The sequence below is a fragment of the Littorina saxatilis genome, linkage group LG5 (genome assembly GCF_037325665.1).
Source record: "Littorina saxatilis isolate snail1 linkage group LG5, US_GU_Lsax_2.0, whole genome shotgun sequence".
NCBI classification, from domain to species: Eukaryota; Metazoa; Mollusca; class Gastropoda; order Littorinimorpha; family Littorinidae; genus Littorina; species Littorina saxatilis.
In genome coordinates this window covers 54,715,231-54,730,176 of record NC_090249.1, presented here as the reverse complement: position 1 = coordinate 54,730,176, position 14,946 = coordinate 54,715,231, and the positions used below count along the sequence as shown (strand labels likewise).

The 14,946-nt window shown below is 39.1% G+C and overlaps 1 protein-coding gene and 1 long non-coding RNA gene across 2 annotated transcripts in view; one reads left to right on the top strand and one right to left on the bottom strand.

Annotated features, from left to right (window-relative positions):
* The window catches only part of LOC138967450 (nuclear receptor-binding protein-like), a 45,172-nt gene that overhangs the window by 23,307 nt on the left and 6,919 nt on the right, over window positions 1-14,946 (bottom strand). Inside the window, exons 4-6 of the mRNA XM_070340000.1 lie at window positions 14,680-14,769; window positions 10,572-10,612; window positions 8,221-8,315 (exon numbers count right to left, since the gene is read on the bottom strand). Coding sequence (XP_070196101.1) covers window positions 8,221-8,315; window positions 10,572-10,612; window positions 14,680-14,769 — 226 coding nt within the window. The remainder of the gene's footprint in view (window positions 1-8,220; window positions 8,316-10,571; window positions 10,613-14,679; window positions 14,770-14,946) is intronic.
* Window positions 748-4,874, top strand: LOC138967451 (uncharacterized). Its single transcript, XR_011455961.1, has 3 exons — window positions 748-1,566; window positions 3,025-3,102; window positions 3,490-4,874. It is a non-coding gene; the product is annotated as an uncharacterized lncRNA (long non-coding RNA).

The window sequence follows — 14,946 nt, the reverse complement described above, 5'->3', positions numbered from 1 at the left end:
GCGTGAACTTCTGTAAAGAATTGAGTAGAGAAAGAACAAAAGAGGCGAAAGCGATCTGTAGTACATTCTCCAAGAATATGACTGATGTACCGATTACTACCAACATGGAGAAGTGCAGAATCGAACTTTCAGAGAAGAAACCTGTGTTTGTTCAACCGAGACCCATACCTCATGCGATGGCGAAAACGGTTGTAGACGAGATCGACGAGATGTTGAAGCTCAGGGTCATTGAACCGGCAAACTCACCGTACAATGCTCAAATCGTTTTTGTAAAGAAGAAAGGAGGTAAGAAATACCGGGTTGTGACAACCATAGAGCAAATTAATTAAGTCGCGCTTCATATAGTGACTAAATTTGGGAAATTCATTCTCAAGAAAGGGGCTGTCATGAATTATTATTATGAGGCGCGAACCTGTCAAGAATAGAATGGGCAACCGAGACTACTCGCGCATTACACGACGTAGCCAAGTGACGTATTCATGTGACGTATCCAAGTGTACTGACGTAAACTAAAATCGTTTCATGAGAGGGTCGTTTTCCGCAAGTCCACGGAACGAAGAACGCTTGGAAGAAAAGCCGTTCCCCTTCTTTGAAGGTAAGTGACTGTGATTATTGCATCGACAATCGTTCCACGGGATCTGGGCGGAGATGAGTGTATCGTGTCAGTCATTTACATTGTGTTGTTGTCAAGTTGTGTACGTTTTGAATGTGCGCTGTTGCCAAATCCCCATTTTTCCGAAACGCAGTAATGGGTCACTCTCCTGGAAACTGGTCAGTCGGGACAGCGTACAAAAACATTTAAATAAACAACAACATAATTACTTTCCTTTATTTTTATGTGTTTTGTTGTCTTCAGTGTTATTTGGAGCAACAGTGTGAACAAGAACTAAAGCGTTTGTAAATTCTGTGATTTGCTTTGCACTGCAGAAGTTCTGAAATCGCCACTTTTTTCCATTCGAAAGTGTGACATGCTATCTCTGCACATACACATGCCTCAAATTTACCCATTTGATAACACATTTTTCTACAATTGTTGCAAATTCCTGTGTATGAATTTGATTTCACCCGCCCGATGCGCCCAAACGATCTTTTGATAATAACTTGGTTGCATTTGACCATGTAGAAACAATCGTCTCGCACGTCACGCCTGGTGTCCTATTTTTAGCTTCAACGCCATGCCCAAACATAACTTGTGCATACTGTTTCAGGGGATGGATAATTCTACTCTGACATAGTAAAATATTCGATGTCGTTAATCGCGATTGAATGAGATTCAAGTTGAGTCTGTAAAGCAAGTTTAATGAGATGTTCTGATAGATCTGCAAGTGGTGTCCGAAAATTTGCGATACGTGTGAGCACATTGCAGAACTATTTTCTGGCAAACTTGCGATCTTTCAACCCATTCGCGCATGAATATAAGGGAGTCCCTGTGGGGGTTACACGGTGCAAACGTGTTTTCGTACAATCGAGCACGCGGTTAGACGCAGGAAAACTTTGTTGTTGCGGTGTCCGCGCCAAAGTTGACGACAGACGTGCGAGACGGTACATGATACCACAACCTTTGAGGTAAGTTTGAGCTTTACGACGGCTCTATTTTTACTATTTTGCGTGTAGAACTTACACCACTAATATGATTTTGTCATGTTTACAAACTGAATTCGAAAAAAAATGCCTTTCTGTCAGAAAAACGCAACCAAGTGGCAAATTCATGGGTAGAGTAGATCTAGGTACAGTCCAACGTGAAAAGAAGTTTTCGTTTTTTATGATTGTTTTGCGCCTCTTGTTAGTTTATTTTCTATTTTTTTAAATGAAGATTAGATCATGTGGTTCAGGTTCATTTGTTTTGTTGAGAATCTCAAGAAATAACGTTTGAATCTCTCATCATAGCCAGAGCTGTCTCGTTCGTATAGCAGACGCCATTGCTGCTTTCCGCATGCGGTGTCAGCGATGCGTGCGGGGCAGAAATTATAACAGATACTGGCATTTTCATTTGCACTGGAGCAGATTTTACACAGCGTGTAGTCATTTTTACATTTAGTCAAGTTTTGACTAAATTTTTTAACATAGAGGGGGAATCGAGACGAGGGTTGTGGTGTATAGGTGTGTGTGTGTCTGTGCGTGTGTGTGTGTAGAGCGATTCAGAGTAAACCACTGGACCGATCTTTATGAAATTTTACATGAGAGTTCCTGGGCATGATATCCCCAGATGGTTTTTTTTCTTTTTTGGATAAATGTCTTTGATGATGTCATATCCGGCTTTTTGTAAAAGTTGAAGCGGCACTGTCACACCCTCATTTTTCAATCAAATTGATTGAAATTTTGGCAAAGCAATCTTCGACGAAGGCCGGACTTTGTGTTGCATTTCAGCTTGGAGGCTTAAAAATATGATTAATGACTTTGGTCATTAAAAATCTGAATTGTAATTAAAATTTTATTTTTTTATAAAACGATCCAAAACTACGTTCATTTTATTCTTCATCATTTTCTGATCCAAAAACATATAAATATGTTATATTCGGATTAAAAACAAGCTCTGAAAATTAAAAATATAAACATTATGATTAAAATTAAATTTCGGAAATCGATTTAAAAACAATTCCATCTTATTCCTTGTCGGTTCCTGATTCCAAAAACATATAGATATGATATGTTTGGATTAAAAACACGCTTAGAAAGTTCAAACAAAGAGAGGCACAGAAAAGTGTGCTATGCAGCACAGCGAAACCACTACCGCCCTAAACAGGCTCGTCAGTTTCACTGCGGTCATTGTTAAAAAATGCAGTGCGTTCAGTTTCATTCTGTGAGTTCCACAGCTTGACTAAATGTAGTAATTTCGCCTTACGCGACTTGTTGTTTCTTTGTGTTACGAGGATGTGTTCAGGACAGAACCACTCTGATTTCCAATGTGTGTATCTTGGGATCTTGACGGTTGTAACATGCACTGTTATGTACCTCAATGTGCGATGTAAAGCTGTGGTAGCAATTAAAATATCTGACTCCAACTGTTGCATACTTTTTTTTCAGATGCCAGGATGCTGCTAATGCTCCTATCCTTTCTGCCAGTCCAGTCAATGCTGATCCAGGAGCAGATCAGAGAGACCGGTACGTTTCTACTGTAAATAATTGTTTTAACATGTTTTTCATTAATCTTAATCTTATTATACTGGAATGACTTTGCTTGCATGCAGTCATTTTTTTTAATTTTCTGTATCCATACTAATTTGTGCAGACATTCCCAGCAAAGTCTTTCCATGGCATGGTAAGTGCAGGTTACATATGGAATCAATTACATTTATACATGTATTTCAAGTACCAAATTACCCCTAGTTGGTATGAATGGAGAGCTTCAGTTGTCTGCTTTTCTGAGGTAGACATTTCCAAGTTTATTGGTGTCACTTGCTCCTTGTATTTTTAATTCATGATGTAAACCTTTTCAGTTACTATTTTTAATTTTTCTATTTTAAGAAAGGTTCGTTTGTCTGTCCACAGATTGACACACTGGATGGGAATGGGGTGGTTGTCCGTTTACTTAGGAAACAAGGATCATCGTTTGTGTGGCCTGCTGTGGAGGAGATATTTTTTGTGAAGTTTGAGGAAGTAGTTGAGGTGCTGCCTGTCCCAACTCTTGACAGACGTGGCAGACACACATTTCAATAAAAAGTTGTTTCGTTTTGACTGAAATAAACCCATGGTTAACTGATATTGGTGTCTGTTTGTTTGCGGTGTCCATGGTTACACGCGAGACGTTCTGTGTCATTTGATGAATATCTGCATGTATTACCAAGATTTTTCAAAGTATGTCCATAGTCCTGTTTAAGTATTCATGGAGATTCTTTAAATCATACAATTTTGCAGATAGCAATTTCTGATCACTTGCTGGAAAGGTTTTCTGTGAATGAGGAAATTGTTGATCTGGCGTCCTCATAGTAATCCCCCCATTATGTAAGTGTATGGTATATTTTGAAACTTCTGGTACTTCTATGAAGCAATTTCTATTGTATCTCATTGGAAATTGCATGATAATCACTTGTATTTTTTATGATAAGAGTAAAAATGTGCCTCTAATGGTGTCCTGTGTTTCACGCGAGACGAGGCAACCTTCAACACATTATCTTAAATTACAACATTTCCAAAAGTTTATCTTGCTTTTCAAAACCTTGTGTTGGAAAGTTGAGATGTTAAACAAACCAAACACACCAAAATATTTCAATTTTGACTAACTTTATTTTTGGGCACTCAAGTCACACATCTGACCAGTTTTCAGGAGAGTGACCCTAATAGAATGAGAACGATAATAAAATATGAACAAACCAAGTCTTTTAGACAGGCTGTGTAGGTAACACATATGGCCCTTTGATCTGTTTCAGGAACCCACGGTCCAATTGATTCATTCATCTTCCTCTTCCTCATGTTGCCGAAATTGTGGAGAGAGATGTAACCAGACTACTACTGCTATTAACTTGATGATGGTGTCTTGAGAAGAAGAGTGATGACCCAAACCAGGAGCGCGGTCTTCAAGACCAGTCAAGTGCTGCACGTCATCTCGAGTACCTTTTCAATGACATCGAGCTAAGTCAAAACTTCATAAACATTATGTGTATTCCTTTTGTTTTGATGTCCTCCAAGGGAAAGTTCTGAAGAACGTTTGCGGCAGCGGAGTCACGTTAGATTACCATGACAGAATTGAAATCCAGCAGCAATAGACATTTGATCAGAGTGTGCTGTGATGCAAGTAACATGACCTAGCTTGAACAGTGTGTGATACATTTAGTACGATACTGATATTTAGCAAAAATATAGACTAACCTGATTAATGTGTGCTGCATTGCAAGAATCTTATTAACACTATCCATGTATTAAATTATGTAAACCAATGTTGACCTTTCTCCGCTACTTCGAGAGCATGGGAAAGAGTGAAGGAAAGTAAAGTCAAGGCAGTACCTGTTTCTTTAGCTAATACGAAAAGGCGGCGTGTTTTCCTTCCATAAACTTCCTTTGGAAGGCGCACGCAGAAAGAAACAGGCTGACGAAAACTGACTTGTGACAGTTTTATTATTTCTTGAAATGACAAACAGCACTCCGGACAGCACTAAGCAAGTGCCTGCAGTGAATGTTACTCTGCATCAGTGCCTGTCTACAATGACAAACAGCACTGGATTCAATGCTTATTTCATTACTGGACACAGTTCATTAGTCTTGTCAACAAACAAACAAACAAATAACATAGAGAACCATGAAACAACATCATAATCCTTCCTGCACCAGTAGTAACACTAAGGCTGGCCAACAGTCAAATACTTTATAAAAAACGCTGGCGCTGGACCCGAGTACTCTTCAGACTGGCTCGCTCCCCCAGTATGAAAGTTTTTGTCTTGTGCACGTGGATTTAAAAAAAAAAAAAAATATTTATTTTACACAATTAAAAAAATTATTAGAGTAAAATAAAACATTAAAACGTTCATAATAAACAAAAGTAAACAAGAATTACAAAAAATTTAAAAAAATAAAAAAATAGACCGCCCATGCCGAGAATCGAACTTGGATCACTTTGGCATTATTTATTTATTTTACACAATTAAAAAAATTATTAGAGTAAAATAAAACATTAAAACGTTCATAATAAACAATAGTAAACAAGAATTAAAAAAAAATAAAAAATAGACCGCCCATGCCGGGAATCGAACCCGGATCCCTTTGGCCACCAAGCCACCACCTTGAATCACTGACACAGTGTCCCTGTCACTCTCTCTCGTGCTCTGTCTCTCTTTCAGTCTCACCGAGACCAAACCTGCACTGTAGTTTCTTTGCCGAGACCAAATTAATCCCAACCCGCTGGCTGGCTTGCAAATCGTCTTGCATGCGATACGCATGCTTTTCATGACGCACGCGTTCGGCTGTTCTATCAGCTCAATGGCTGGCTGTCGCTCCGATTGAATTCGTCCAACCGTCAAGAACTTTTGTGTTTTTTGGGGCATTTAGGTCCCAGGTAACATTATGAAGTTTTAATATGATCAATCGGACCTATTATCAAGTTAGTGTATCAACTTTTGAACGAACTGAGCCCAGTAGTTTCCCAGCAATAAGCTGTTAAGTCGAGACAGACAGACACACACACAGACACACAATTAAAATCTGCTGGACCCTCCTACTGCGTACTCGGGGATAATAATAAAGTGTATTTATGTAAGAATACAGTATCTACATGCAAACTGAGTAGGCAAAAAATGCTCTGGTCTGCTTCCATGCCACAGATCAAGAAAAAAAAAGGAAGAAAAGAATAGAGCATAAATGGATACAGAAAACTATTCCAATGTTTACACAGCCTGCAATGGATGATACTGATCAGCTGCCATTCCACGTTGAAGGTCACCACTCACCTAGACATATGGAAGGAGCTGCAATGTCCACTGGCAGTGTTAAGTACAAGGAAGGATATTTAAAGCAAAAAAACCCCACTCGGTACAAACAAGTGTTGCAAAACCTGTTATCAGTGTCCACATTTATAAGGGTGTTACAAGAGATAGGAAATACGTCCATTCCTCTCCAGGCCTTTATTGAGCCAAGAAAGTGGATATAAATATGGTAGTGGTACTATCATATGAAGAAAGCATTGGGAACAGCAAAACATGTCCTTAAGTAGTTGCAGTCCTGAGTTTCAAACCAGGAAAACAAACATTTCTATTTGGTATGACATTCGAGGTAATGCTTTACATCATCAAAAATTCAGCGCATACGCAAAAACATCTAAGGGTCATGGTGTATACAAGACGGTCATGGAGAGAAGTGTTGTAAGAGTTTCACAAGAGTACTCAAACGAACCTTATTCTTTCTTGAAAAAGTAGAAGTGATCAAGGTAAAAGAAGGGAGATAGCAAACCATATTTACAGTCGCAAGTTCCAATGCTCACAGTGCTTTGCTTGTGCATACTCACTTCAGCGGTAACAGATCATCAAACCTTCTTGACTTAGTGTGTCTCTATAATAATATAAAACTACAAAACAGCAAGCACTGGTGGAAAACCCATACATCTGAACCGAAAAATACATTTGGCTGCAGAGAATGTTATAACCGTGGTGTGCTACTGTGGGTGACAATACCACTTTATTCAGTTAAACTGAAAAGGAGCGGGGATACACCAACATTCAAGCCTGGTATTGATTGGACGAAATCACAAGCAGATCATCATACAAGCCTTCAACCACAATTACGTTCAGTCGACGCGCAGTGATACATATTCCCCTTGAACTTTCCTGCAAACAGACGGGGGGCATCCCGGACTAAAAATAGAATATGGGATTGTGCGAAAGCTGTTCAAGGGCACTAACGCACAATATTCGATTTTCAGTACTCGACTCAAAATGTTTGAAATGAATTCAAATGTCTGAATAAAATACAAGATTAAAGAGTTTAGAAAAGAAAAAAAAATTGAAACATTGAGAAAAAAGTTGTTAAATAATCTCGCCATTTACGGGATTCGAACCCGACACTGCCAGGTCAGTGGGCTACTCCCGCCGCTAGCGTTCTACCAATGAGCCAACCCAGAACACAATTCTCTGGGGTGAAAATAGAAAGTCGACCTACAAACATACACGAGAGTTCTCGAGCATGTGTCCACTTGTCGGTTTCTGAGTTTCTTTTTCTCACCATAATTAAACCACAAATACTGCATGATTTACACCCAAAACCAACTCGCTTTAATTTTCAGCCAGGAGACTGAACCAATCAACAGTACAGTAGAACCTCTATCTTAAGACCTCCCAACATCTGAAAAAACATGTTAGTCTTAAGTGTTAAACAGGTGAAGTGAGCAATGCTAGGAAGAGGAAATGTCAGAAAATCAAGTCTCAGATGAAGAAGTCATAAAATGGAGTGTCTTGAAACAAAGGTTTTATTGCACAGTCACACCCGCCCTGGCGACCACCCCTCCATCATAACTACCTGTCTATTTTCAACACACCAAAGAATCTTCAACAAGCATTCTCTCTCTCTATCTAATTCACCTTTGCATAGCAACCACCTGTCTCTAACAACCCCTTCAGGTTGGTCCTTATAGACAGGTTGGACTGTATCACCAAGCAAGCAGTGAAGTAGCACTTCAAATTCAACCTGGTAAAACAACTCTACAGTGCGAAGGAAGGACTACTGTTGATGTGGCACTCACATGGGTAACGTACAGAAACGAGAGGGCTTGACTGAGTACAAGGAGTGAACGTAACGCACCTGATCCAATCTTGATGAGACCGTTGTGCTGGATGAAGATGGTGTCGCAGGCCAGGTTGCCGTGGATGATGGGGGGATCACAGGAATGGAGGTAGCTGTGACCGGAGAAAATGTTGCTTTTGTAATTATTTGTATATATATCTCTCCCCCCCCCCCCCCCCCAAAAAAAAAGTCCTATTAATATTTATTATTACGAATGTTGCTTTTATGTTAGCAGACACACATAAAATTTCTGTCATGACAGGACCAGGAAAAGTGTTTACAGTGGAACCCCCCTTTTAGACCCCCCCCCCCCCCCCCCCGGCAGGGATGTAGCTCAGTTGGTAGCGCGCTGTATTTGTATCCAGTTGGCCGCTGTCAGCGTGAGTTTGTCCCCACGTTCGGCGAGAGATTTATTTCTCAGAGTCAACTTTGTGTGCAGACTCTCCTGGTGTCCGAACACCCCCGTGTGTATACGCAAGCACAAGACCAAGTGCGCACGAAAAAGATCCTGTAATCCATGTCAGAGTTCGGTGGGTTATAGAAACACGAAAATACCCAGCATGCTTCCTCCGAAAACGGCGTATGGCTGCCCAAATGGCAGGGTATAAAACGGTCATACACGTAAAATTCCACTCGTGCAAAAAAACACGAGTGTACGTGGGAGTTTCAGCCCACGAACGTAGAAGAAGAAGAAGACCCCCCCCCCCCCCCCCCCTCCTTTCAAAGACCCTGTTTTCTCAGATTTGTTTGTTCATAACATCTGTAAATTTACCCCCATTTTAAGACTCCCTCCTTTTAAAGACCATGTTTTCTCAGATTTTTAGAGGTCTTCAAAAGAGTGAAGGGGGGGGGGGGGGGGGGGGGGGGGGGGGGGGGGTGTGTGTGTGTGTTTTCAATATTCCAAAAATGTTCAATATATTTTGCCGGTTACAAAACACACCTGGGAAGACACAGTGACAACCCCCCCCCCCCCCCCCCCCCTCCAAAGTTTGAGAAAATCATGCAGGTCTTAAAAAGAAGGGAGTCTTAAAATGGAGGCAAATTTACAGAGGTAATGAACAGAACATCTGAAAAAGCAAGGAGAAACTCTTAAATAAGCAGGTCTTACAAAGAGAAAGGGGTGGGGGGGGGCACTGTTATATTCGGATTAAAAACAAGCTCTGAAAATTAAAAATATAAAAATTATGTTTAAAATTAAATTTCCGAAATCGATTTAAAAACAATTTCATCTTATTCCTTGTCCGTTCCTGATTCCAAAAACATATAGACATGATATGTTTGGATTAAAAACACAATTAGAGAGTTAAAAAGAATAGAGATATAGAAAAGCGGGCTATCCTCCTCAGCGCAACCGCTACCGCGCTTTTCTGTATTGTTAATTTCACTGCCTTTGCCACGAGCGGTGGACAGACGATGCTACGAGTGTACGGTCTTGCTGAAAAAATGCTTTGCATTCAGTTTCATTCTGTGAGTTCGACTGAGCTTGACTAAATGTTGCATTTTCGCCTTACGCGACTTTTTACATTTAGTCAAGTTTTGACTAAATGTTTTAACATAGAGGGGGGAATCGAGACGAGGGTCGTGGTGTATGTGTGTCTGTCTGTGTGTGTGTGTAGAGCGATTCAGACTAAACTACTGGACCGATCTTTATGAAATTTGACATGAGAGTTCCTGGGTATGATACCCTCAGACGTTTTTTTCATTTTTTTGATAAATGTCTTTGATGACGTCATATCCGGCTTTTCGTGAAAGTTGAGGCGGCACTGTCACGCTCTCATTTTTCAACCAAATTGGTTGAAATTTTGGTCAAGTAATCTCCGACGAAGCCCGGACTTCGGTATTGCATTTCAGCTTGGTGGCTTAAAAATTAATTAATGACTTTGGTCATTAAAAATCTGAAAATTGTAACAAAATTATTTTTTTTATAAAACGATCCAAATTTATGTTCATCTTATTCTCCATCATTTTCTGATTCCAAAAACATATAAATATGTTATATTTGGATTAAAAACAAGCTCTGAAAATTAAAAATATAAAAATTATGATCAAAATTAAATTTTCAAAATCAATTTAAAAACACTTTCATCTTATTCCTTGTCGTTCCTGATTCCAAAAACATATAGATATGATATGTTTGGATTAAAAATACGTTCAGAGAGTTAAAAAGAATAGAGATATAGAAAAGCTCAACCGCTACCGCGCTTTTCTGTATTGTTAATTTCACTGCCTTTGCCACGAGCGGTGGACAGACGATGCTACGAGTGTACTGTCTTGCTGAAAAAATGCTTTGCGTTCAGTTTCATTGTGTGAGTTCGACTGAGCTTGACTAAATGTTGTATTTTCGCCTTACGCGACTTGTTTCTTCTTACCTCAGTGCGGAAAGGATCTGGGTGCACCATCTTTTCCAGGCCTGAAACACACAGAAAAGAAACCTGTCATAGTGACAGCATATCCCTGCAAATTGCAGAAAAAAGAAGTTTCAGTAACATTACTGCATTATACTGTGAACGTCCATTTTTCAAGATAAAAGCTAAACTCAATTATACAGCAAACCAGTATCCTTGAAACCAGCTTCACAAGCTCTTTTCTGTAATCAACTTGTAATCAAAAAGGTTTTTTCTCTCTCTCTCAAAAATTCCGCTCAATCGCAGGATAGAACTTCAACCGTGATACCATGGTCTGATAACATATCTATTCAAAATACACAGCTACAAATGTAAAACTAACAATGTTTACTCATAAAGGTCTGTGAAACAACAGAAGTATTAAAACATTCACAACTTCATTAATTAGATTTTGATTACAAGAAGAATTTAAAAAATTAAAAAAAGTCTGAATTTTGGAACGTTGGCAGTCTCTTGTTTTTGGATTTATTTTAACAGAAGTATTAATTTTGGCCATTTCTGCAACTTGGGCATTGTTGACTGAAGCCTCTGATTGGAGTCACACAAGGTCACACGAGGTCAAAGTTGGACCAAAATGTAAACAAACTTAACGTTGCACACCGACTCCCACTTCAAGTTAACAATTTTTTCTAAAAGTTCAAGGAAATATCCGAGACAGCATAATGTAAAACAGATGAAAAGTAATGGAATACAGTCTTGGGATGCACATAGCAATAATTTTAATCTCAGTCACTGCTTTTGCAGAAATGGCCACAAATAAGAATGTGTGTGTGTGTGTGTGTGTGTGTGTGTGTGTGTGTGTGTGTGTGTGTGTGTGTGTGTGTGTGTGTGTGTGTGTGTGTGTGTGTGAAGAAATACAGAAAAACTGAGACAATTATTATGAAGACAATAAACACACCAGTGTTAGAAAGGACATAACAGCAGAATAAATCACAGCCCACAATCAATTGAAAGAAGCACTATTTACCACTGGAATTCATGTACATGTACAGTGGTTTTGTTTCACAAGATAGTTTTGGTTTCATGATGCTCATAAAACACCATCAAAGATGGCTATTCTTTTGATCTGTACAAAATGATGTTGTAACTGTAAGCATCCCTAAAATGTAGACTCAAATGTTGGGAGTGCTTGTACAAATCATAAAGGTACCTATCACGCGCAATCTTCTGTTAACTCATTGTCTCCCAGGTACGGAAATATCCGTACCCACTCATATGGCTTTTAATCTGACCAGGAACGGATATATCCGCTCAGACTGTTAGCTTCAGTCGCTTCTTGTAACGTCGATCTAACGTCCGCATTCCAGCGTGTTGATACAGTTTCTACACAGTTACTACAATTCTGAGTGACCTGCTGCAGCACAGCTTGTCTCGGCTAAAAAAAAGCTTGGTCAACATAGGTGGGGTAGAAAGTGTTAAAAAAAAAATGCCTTATAGAAAACAAGAACTTTAAGGCTGAGGTTTTGGACTAACCCTAACCCTAATGTCTGTTTCTCATGACAAGGCCCCCAAAATTAGGGTCAGTAAGTCAGTCACTTTTTTTGTTTCCGTTTTAAGTATTGAAGTTTGCTTTTTTTTCTTCTTCTCAGGCACATGTGGCTCTTTGTTGGTCAAAACTCATTTGAGTTAAAAGTCAGTAAAATCCATATTTTTAATTTTTAACTTTTTTAAGGGTCCCAAAGAAGGGAAAAAGAAGGGTCAATCGGGGAATCAGAAACATTGAATTATTGTTATTGGCCTTGTTGGAAGTCAGGTGGGAAGAGGGTCAATCGGGGAATCAGAAACATTGAATTATTGTTATTGGCCTTGTTGGAAGTCAGGTGGGAAGAGGGTCAATCGGGGAATCAGAAACATTGAATTATTGTTATTGGCCTTGTTGGAAGTCAGGTGGGGATAGAGGTGTAGTAAATGAACACCAGCAACGCCAAACAATATATGGGTTATTCTTCAGAGCTCCAGGTACCCTTTTGTGACATGCATTTTTAGTCCTTTTAAATGACTATTATGTATACGAAATGGCAACTAAATGTCTTTTCTTTACTTTTGTCATTAATTAAACATATATTGTCTAAGCCGCCATTTTGGAAAGTTTTCTGGCGATTTGCACCATTAAAAAGTTCAAGGGACATTCGCTGTACTGTAATTTAGAAACACGTGCAACGATTTGCTCATAACTGCTCCGAAACTATGCCAAATAATTAAATGAAATTTAAACAGCGAGCGGTTTGCCGTGTCCAGGTCTCCTGTCAGAAGTCTGGACTTCCGGTAGTCATTATTATTTATTTAGTTAAGTTTTCATAGATACCCGTTTGTCAAAGCAGATCAAGACCGTTGGATTGAGGAAGTCAAATGTACAGCATAGCTTACACATGCAAATTCCGTGCTATACAGGGCTAAAACGTTTTGAATAACAGACACAACAAAATGCACGTTGGAGAATATTACGGTCTGCTATGACTATCAAACACAGCATTCAGATTTGAAAAATAGAACGCTCAAACACTAATTCAAAGACCGTCTCCGTGTGTGTTGTCATCTATTCAACCCCCAAAACAAACTATAGATTGTCATCATTTTCACGAGTTTTCATTCACAAACACCTGGGAAATAAATCTCATGTTCCCCATGCAATAAATCGAGGTGGTGAATGGGTTTGAGCTTTCAGGTGAAACGTGGATTGTCAAAGTAAAAGCCAATCAGGCTGGTTATTTGATGTGTGGAACCATCGCGGTTTTGGATTTGTGTTTCCGAGGACAACGATTGTAAGCATTCACTCTCAAAGACCCAATCAATGTTGATAATTACCGCGGCGACTCATGGTCAATTTGCAACTTATCTGTAATTGCAAAATCCACAACGAAAAGTCAAAAACACTTAAAAGAAAAGAAATATGCTCAACACTTACTGAACTCGCACGTATGATCGCAGCTCTGTACATTTTCAGACTGGAAGAAAAGCGTCAACAAGCTACGTTTGACGTCACATACAAGTTTGACGTGTTATCTCGTGCTACTGTGACGATGCTTTGTGGCATGGAGTTGGATTCTAAAAATTCGTCTCCCTGTGGGTTATTGTGCATTTTGTTGCACAACCAAAATGATGACAAAAACGATGTTTGGTGGCTTGTTGTCAGACCAGCATTTTGTTGTTGGTCCTCGGGGAGCATATCGCCTTTTGTCTCATATTTATCAACTGCGCCCTTTGGCCTTGGTAGATAACGATGAAACAAAAGACGATATGGTCCCCTTGGACCAACAAAAAATCTGGTTTGTCAACAAGACACCCAACAACTTATAATGTTACAGACATGCAACAAACACAAAGCATACATTTTTGTCTTACTTTTTTTTTTAAATGTTAGTGGTGAAATCCATGTCACACCATGCAGGCCAAGGATGTATTTGGAACCTCCAGTTATTAATGAAATAAATTTGTATGGTTCAAATGTATCAGTAAAATAAACAAATATCACCTTGGTAACATGGTTTCCACTGGTACACAGGTCTGGAGAATAACCTTTATACCAAAAGTTAACCAACTAACCACCCTCTCTCCTAACTAAAGATGAGTTCTGATGGATGTCTGAGGCAGACACAGAATCTGGTTAGTTCACAAACATCTTGGTTACAGACTGGATTGTATTTTCCACAACAAGCTACATCATTTATCCATATGATCATTAGTTTTAAGTTATTAGTTAATATCTAATATTTGTTATAGACCGGGTTCCATCCAATGTGTTTGTCAAAATGATACCTGAATTTTCTGGCATCGATGATTCTTCCCTGCATCGATACTGTTCTGTCTGGTGAGCTGCTATTCATTCAAAACAGCCCACCAAAAATAAGCAACACAGAAAGAAACAAGAAATGCATGAAAAACAACTGTATAGAAAGCAAGTGGGTAAGTCGACAGGCAAGAAATAAAGAACACTAGCAATAGTACACAACAATGGTCACTAAGGTCAAGAAACTGATGGATGACAGATATTACCATGACAATGTTAACTCTGAGGAAAACAGGCAAAAGGAAGCAGAGAATCAACGACCATTTCAGAAAGACAATGCTTTACCTTCAGTTGGAATGTTTTGTTGTTCTTTTTTGTGAGTTTAAGGAATTGTTTCAGAGAGCCTGATGACATGTACTCTGTGATGAAAATTACCTGCAAAAAACAACAATTTAAAACTGAAACAATGGAGAACATGTACAGGAATACTAACAGCTATCAACATCAGCATGCACTGCACCATAGTTTCTATAATACATCACTTCATTTGTATGAAATATCCTGGTATTTGATATTAGATGCAACATTGGGATAAACCTATAAAGTTCTATT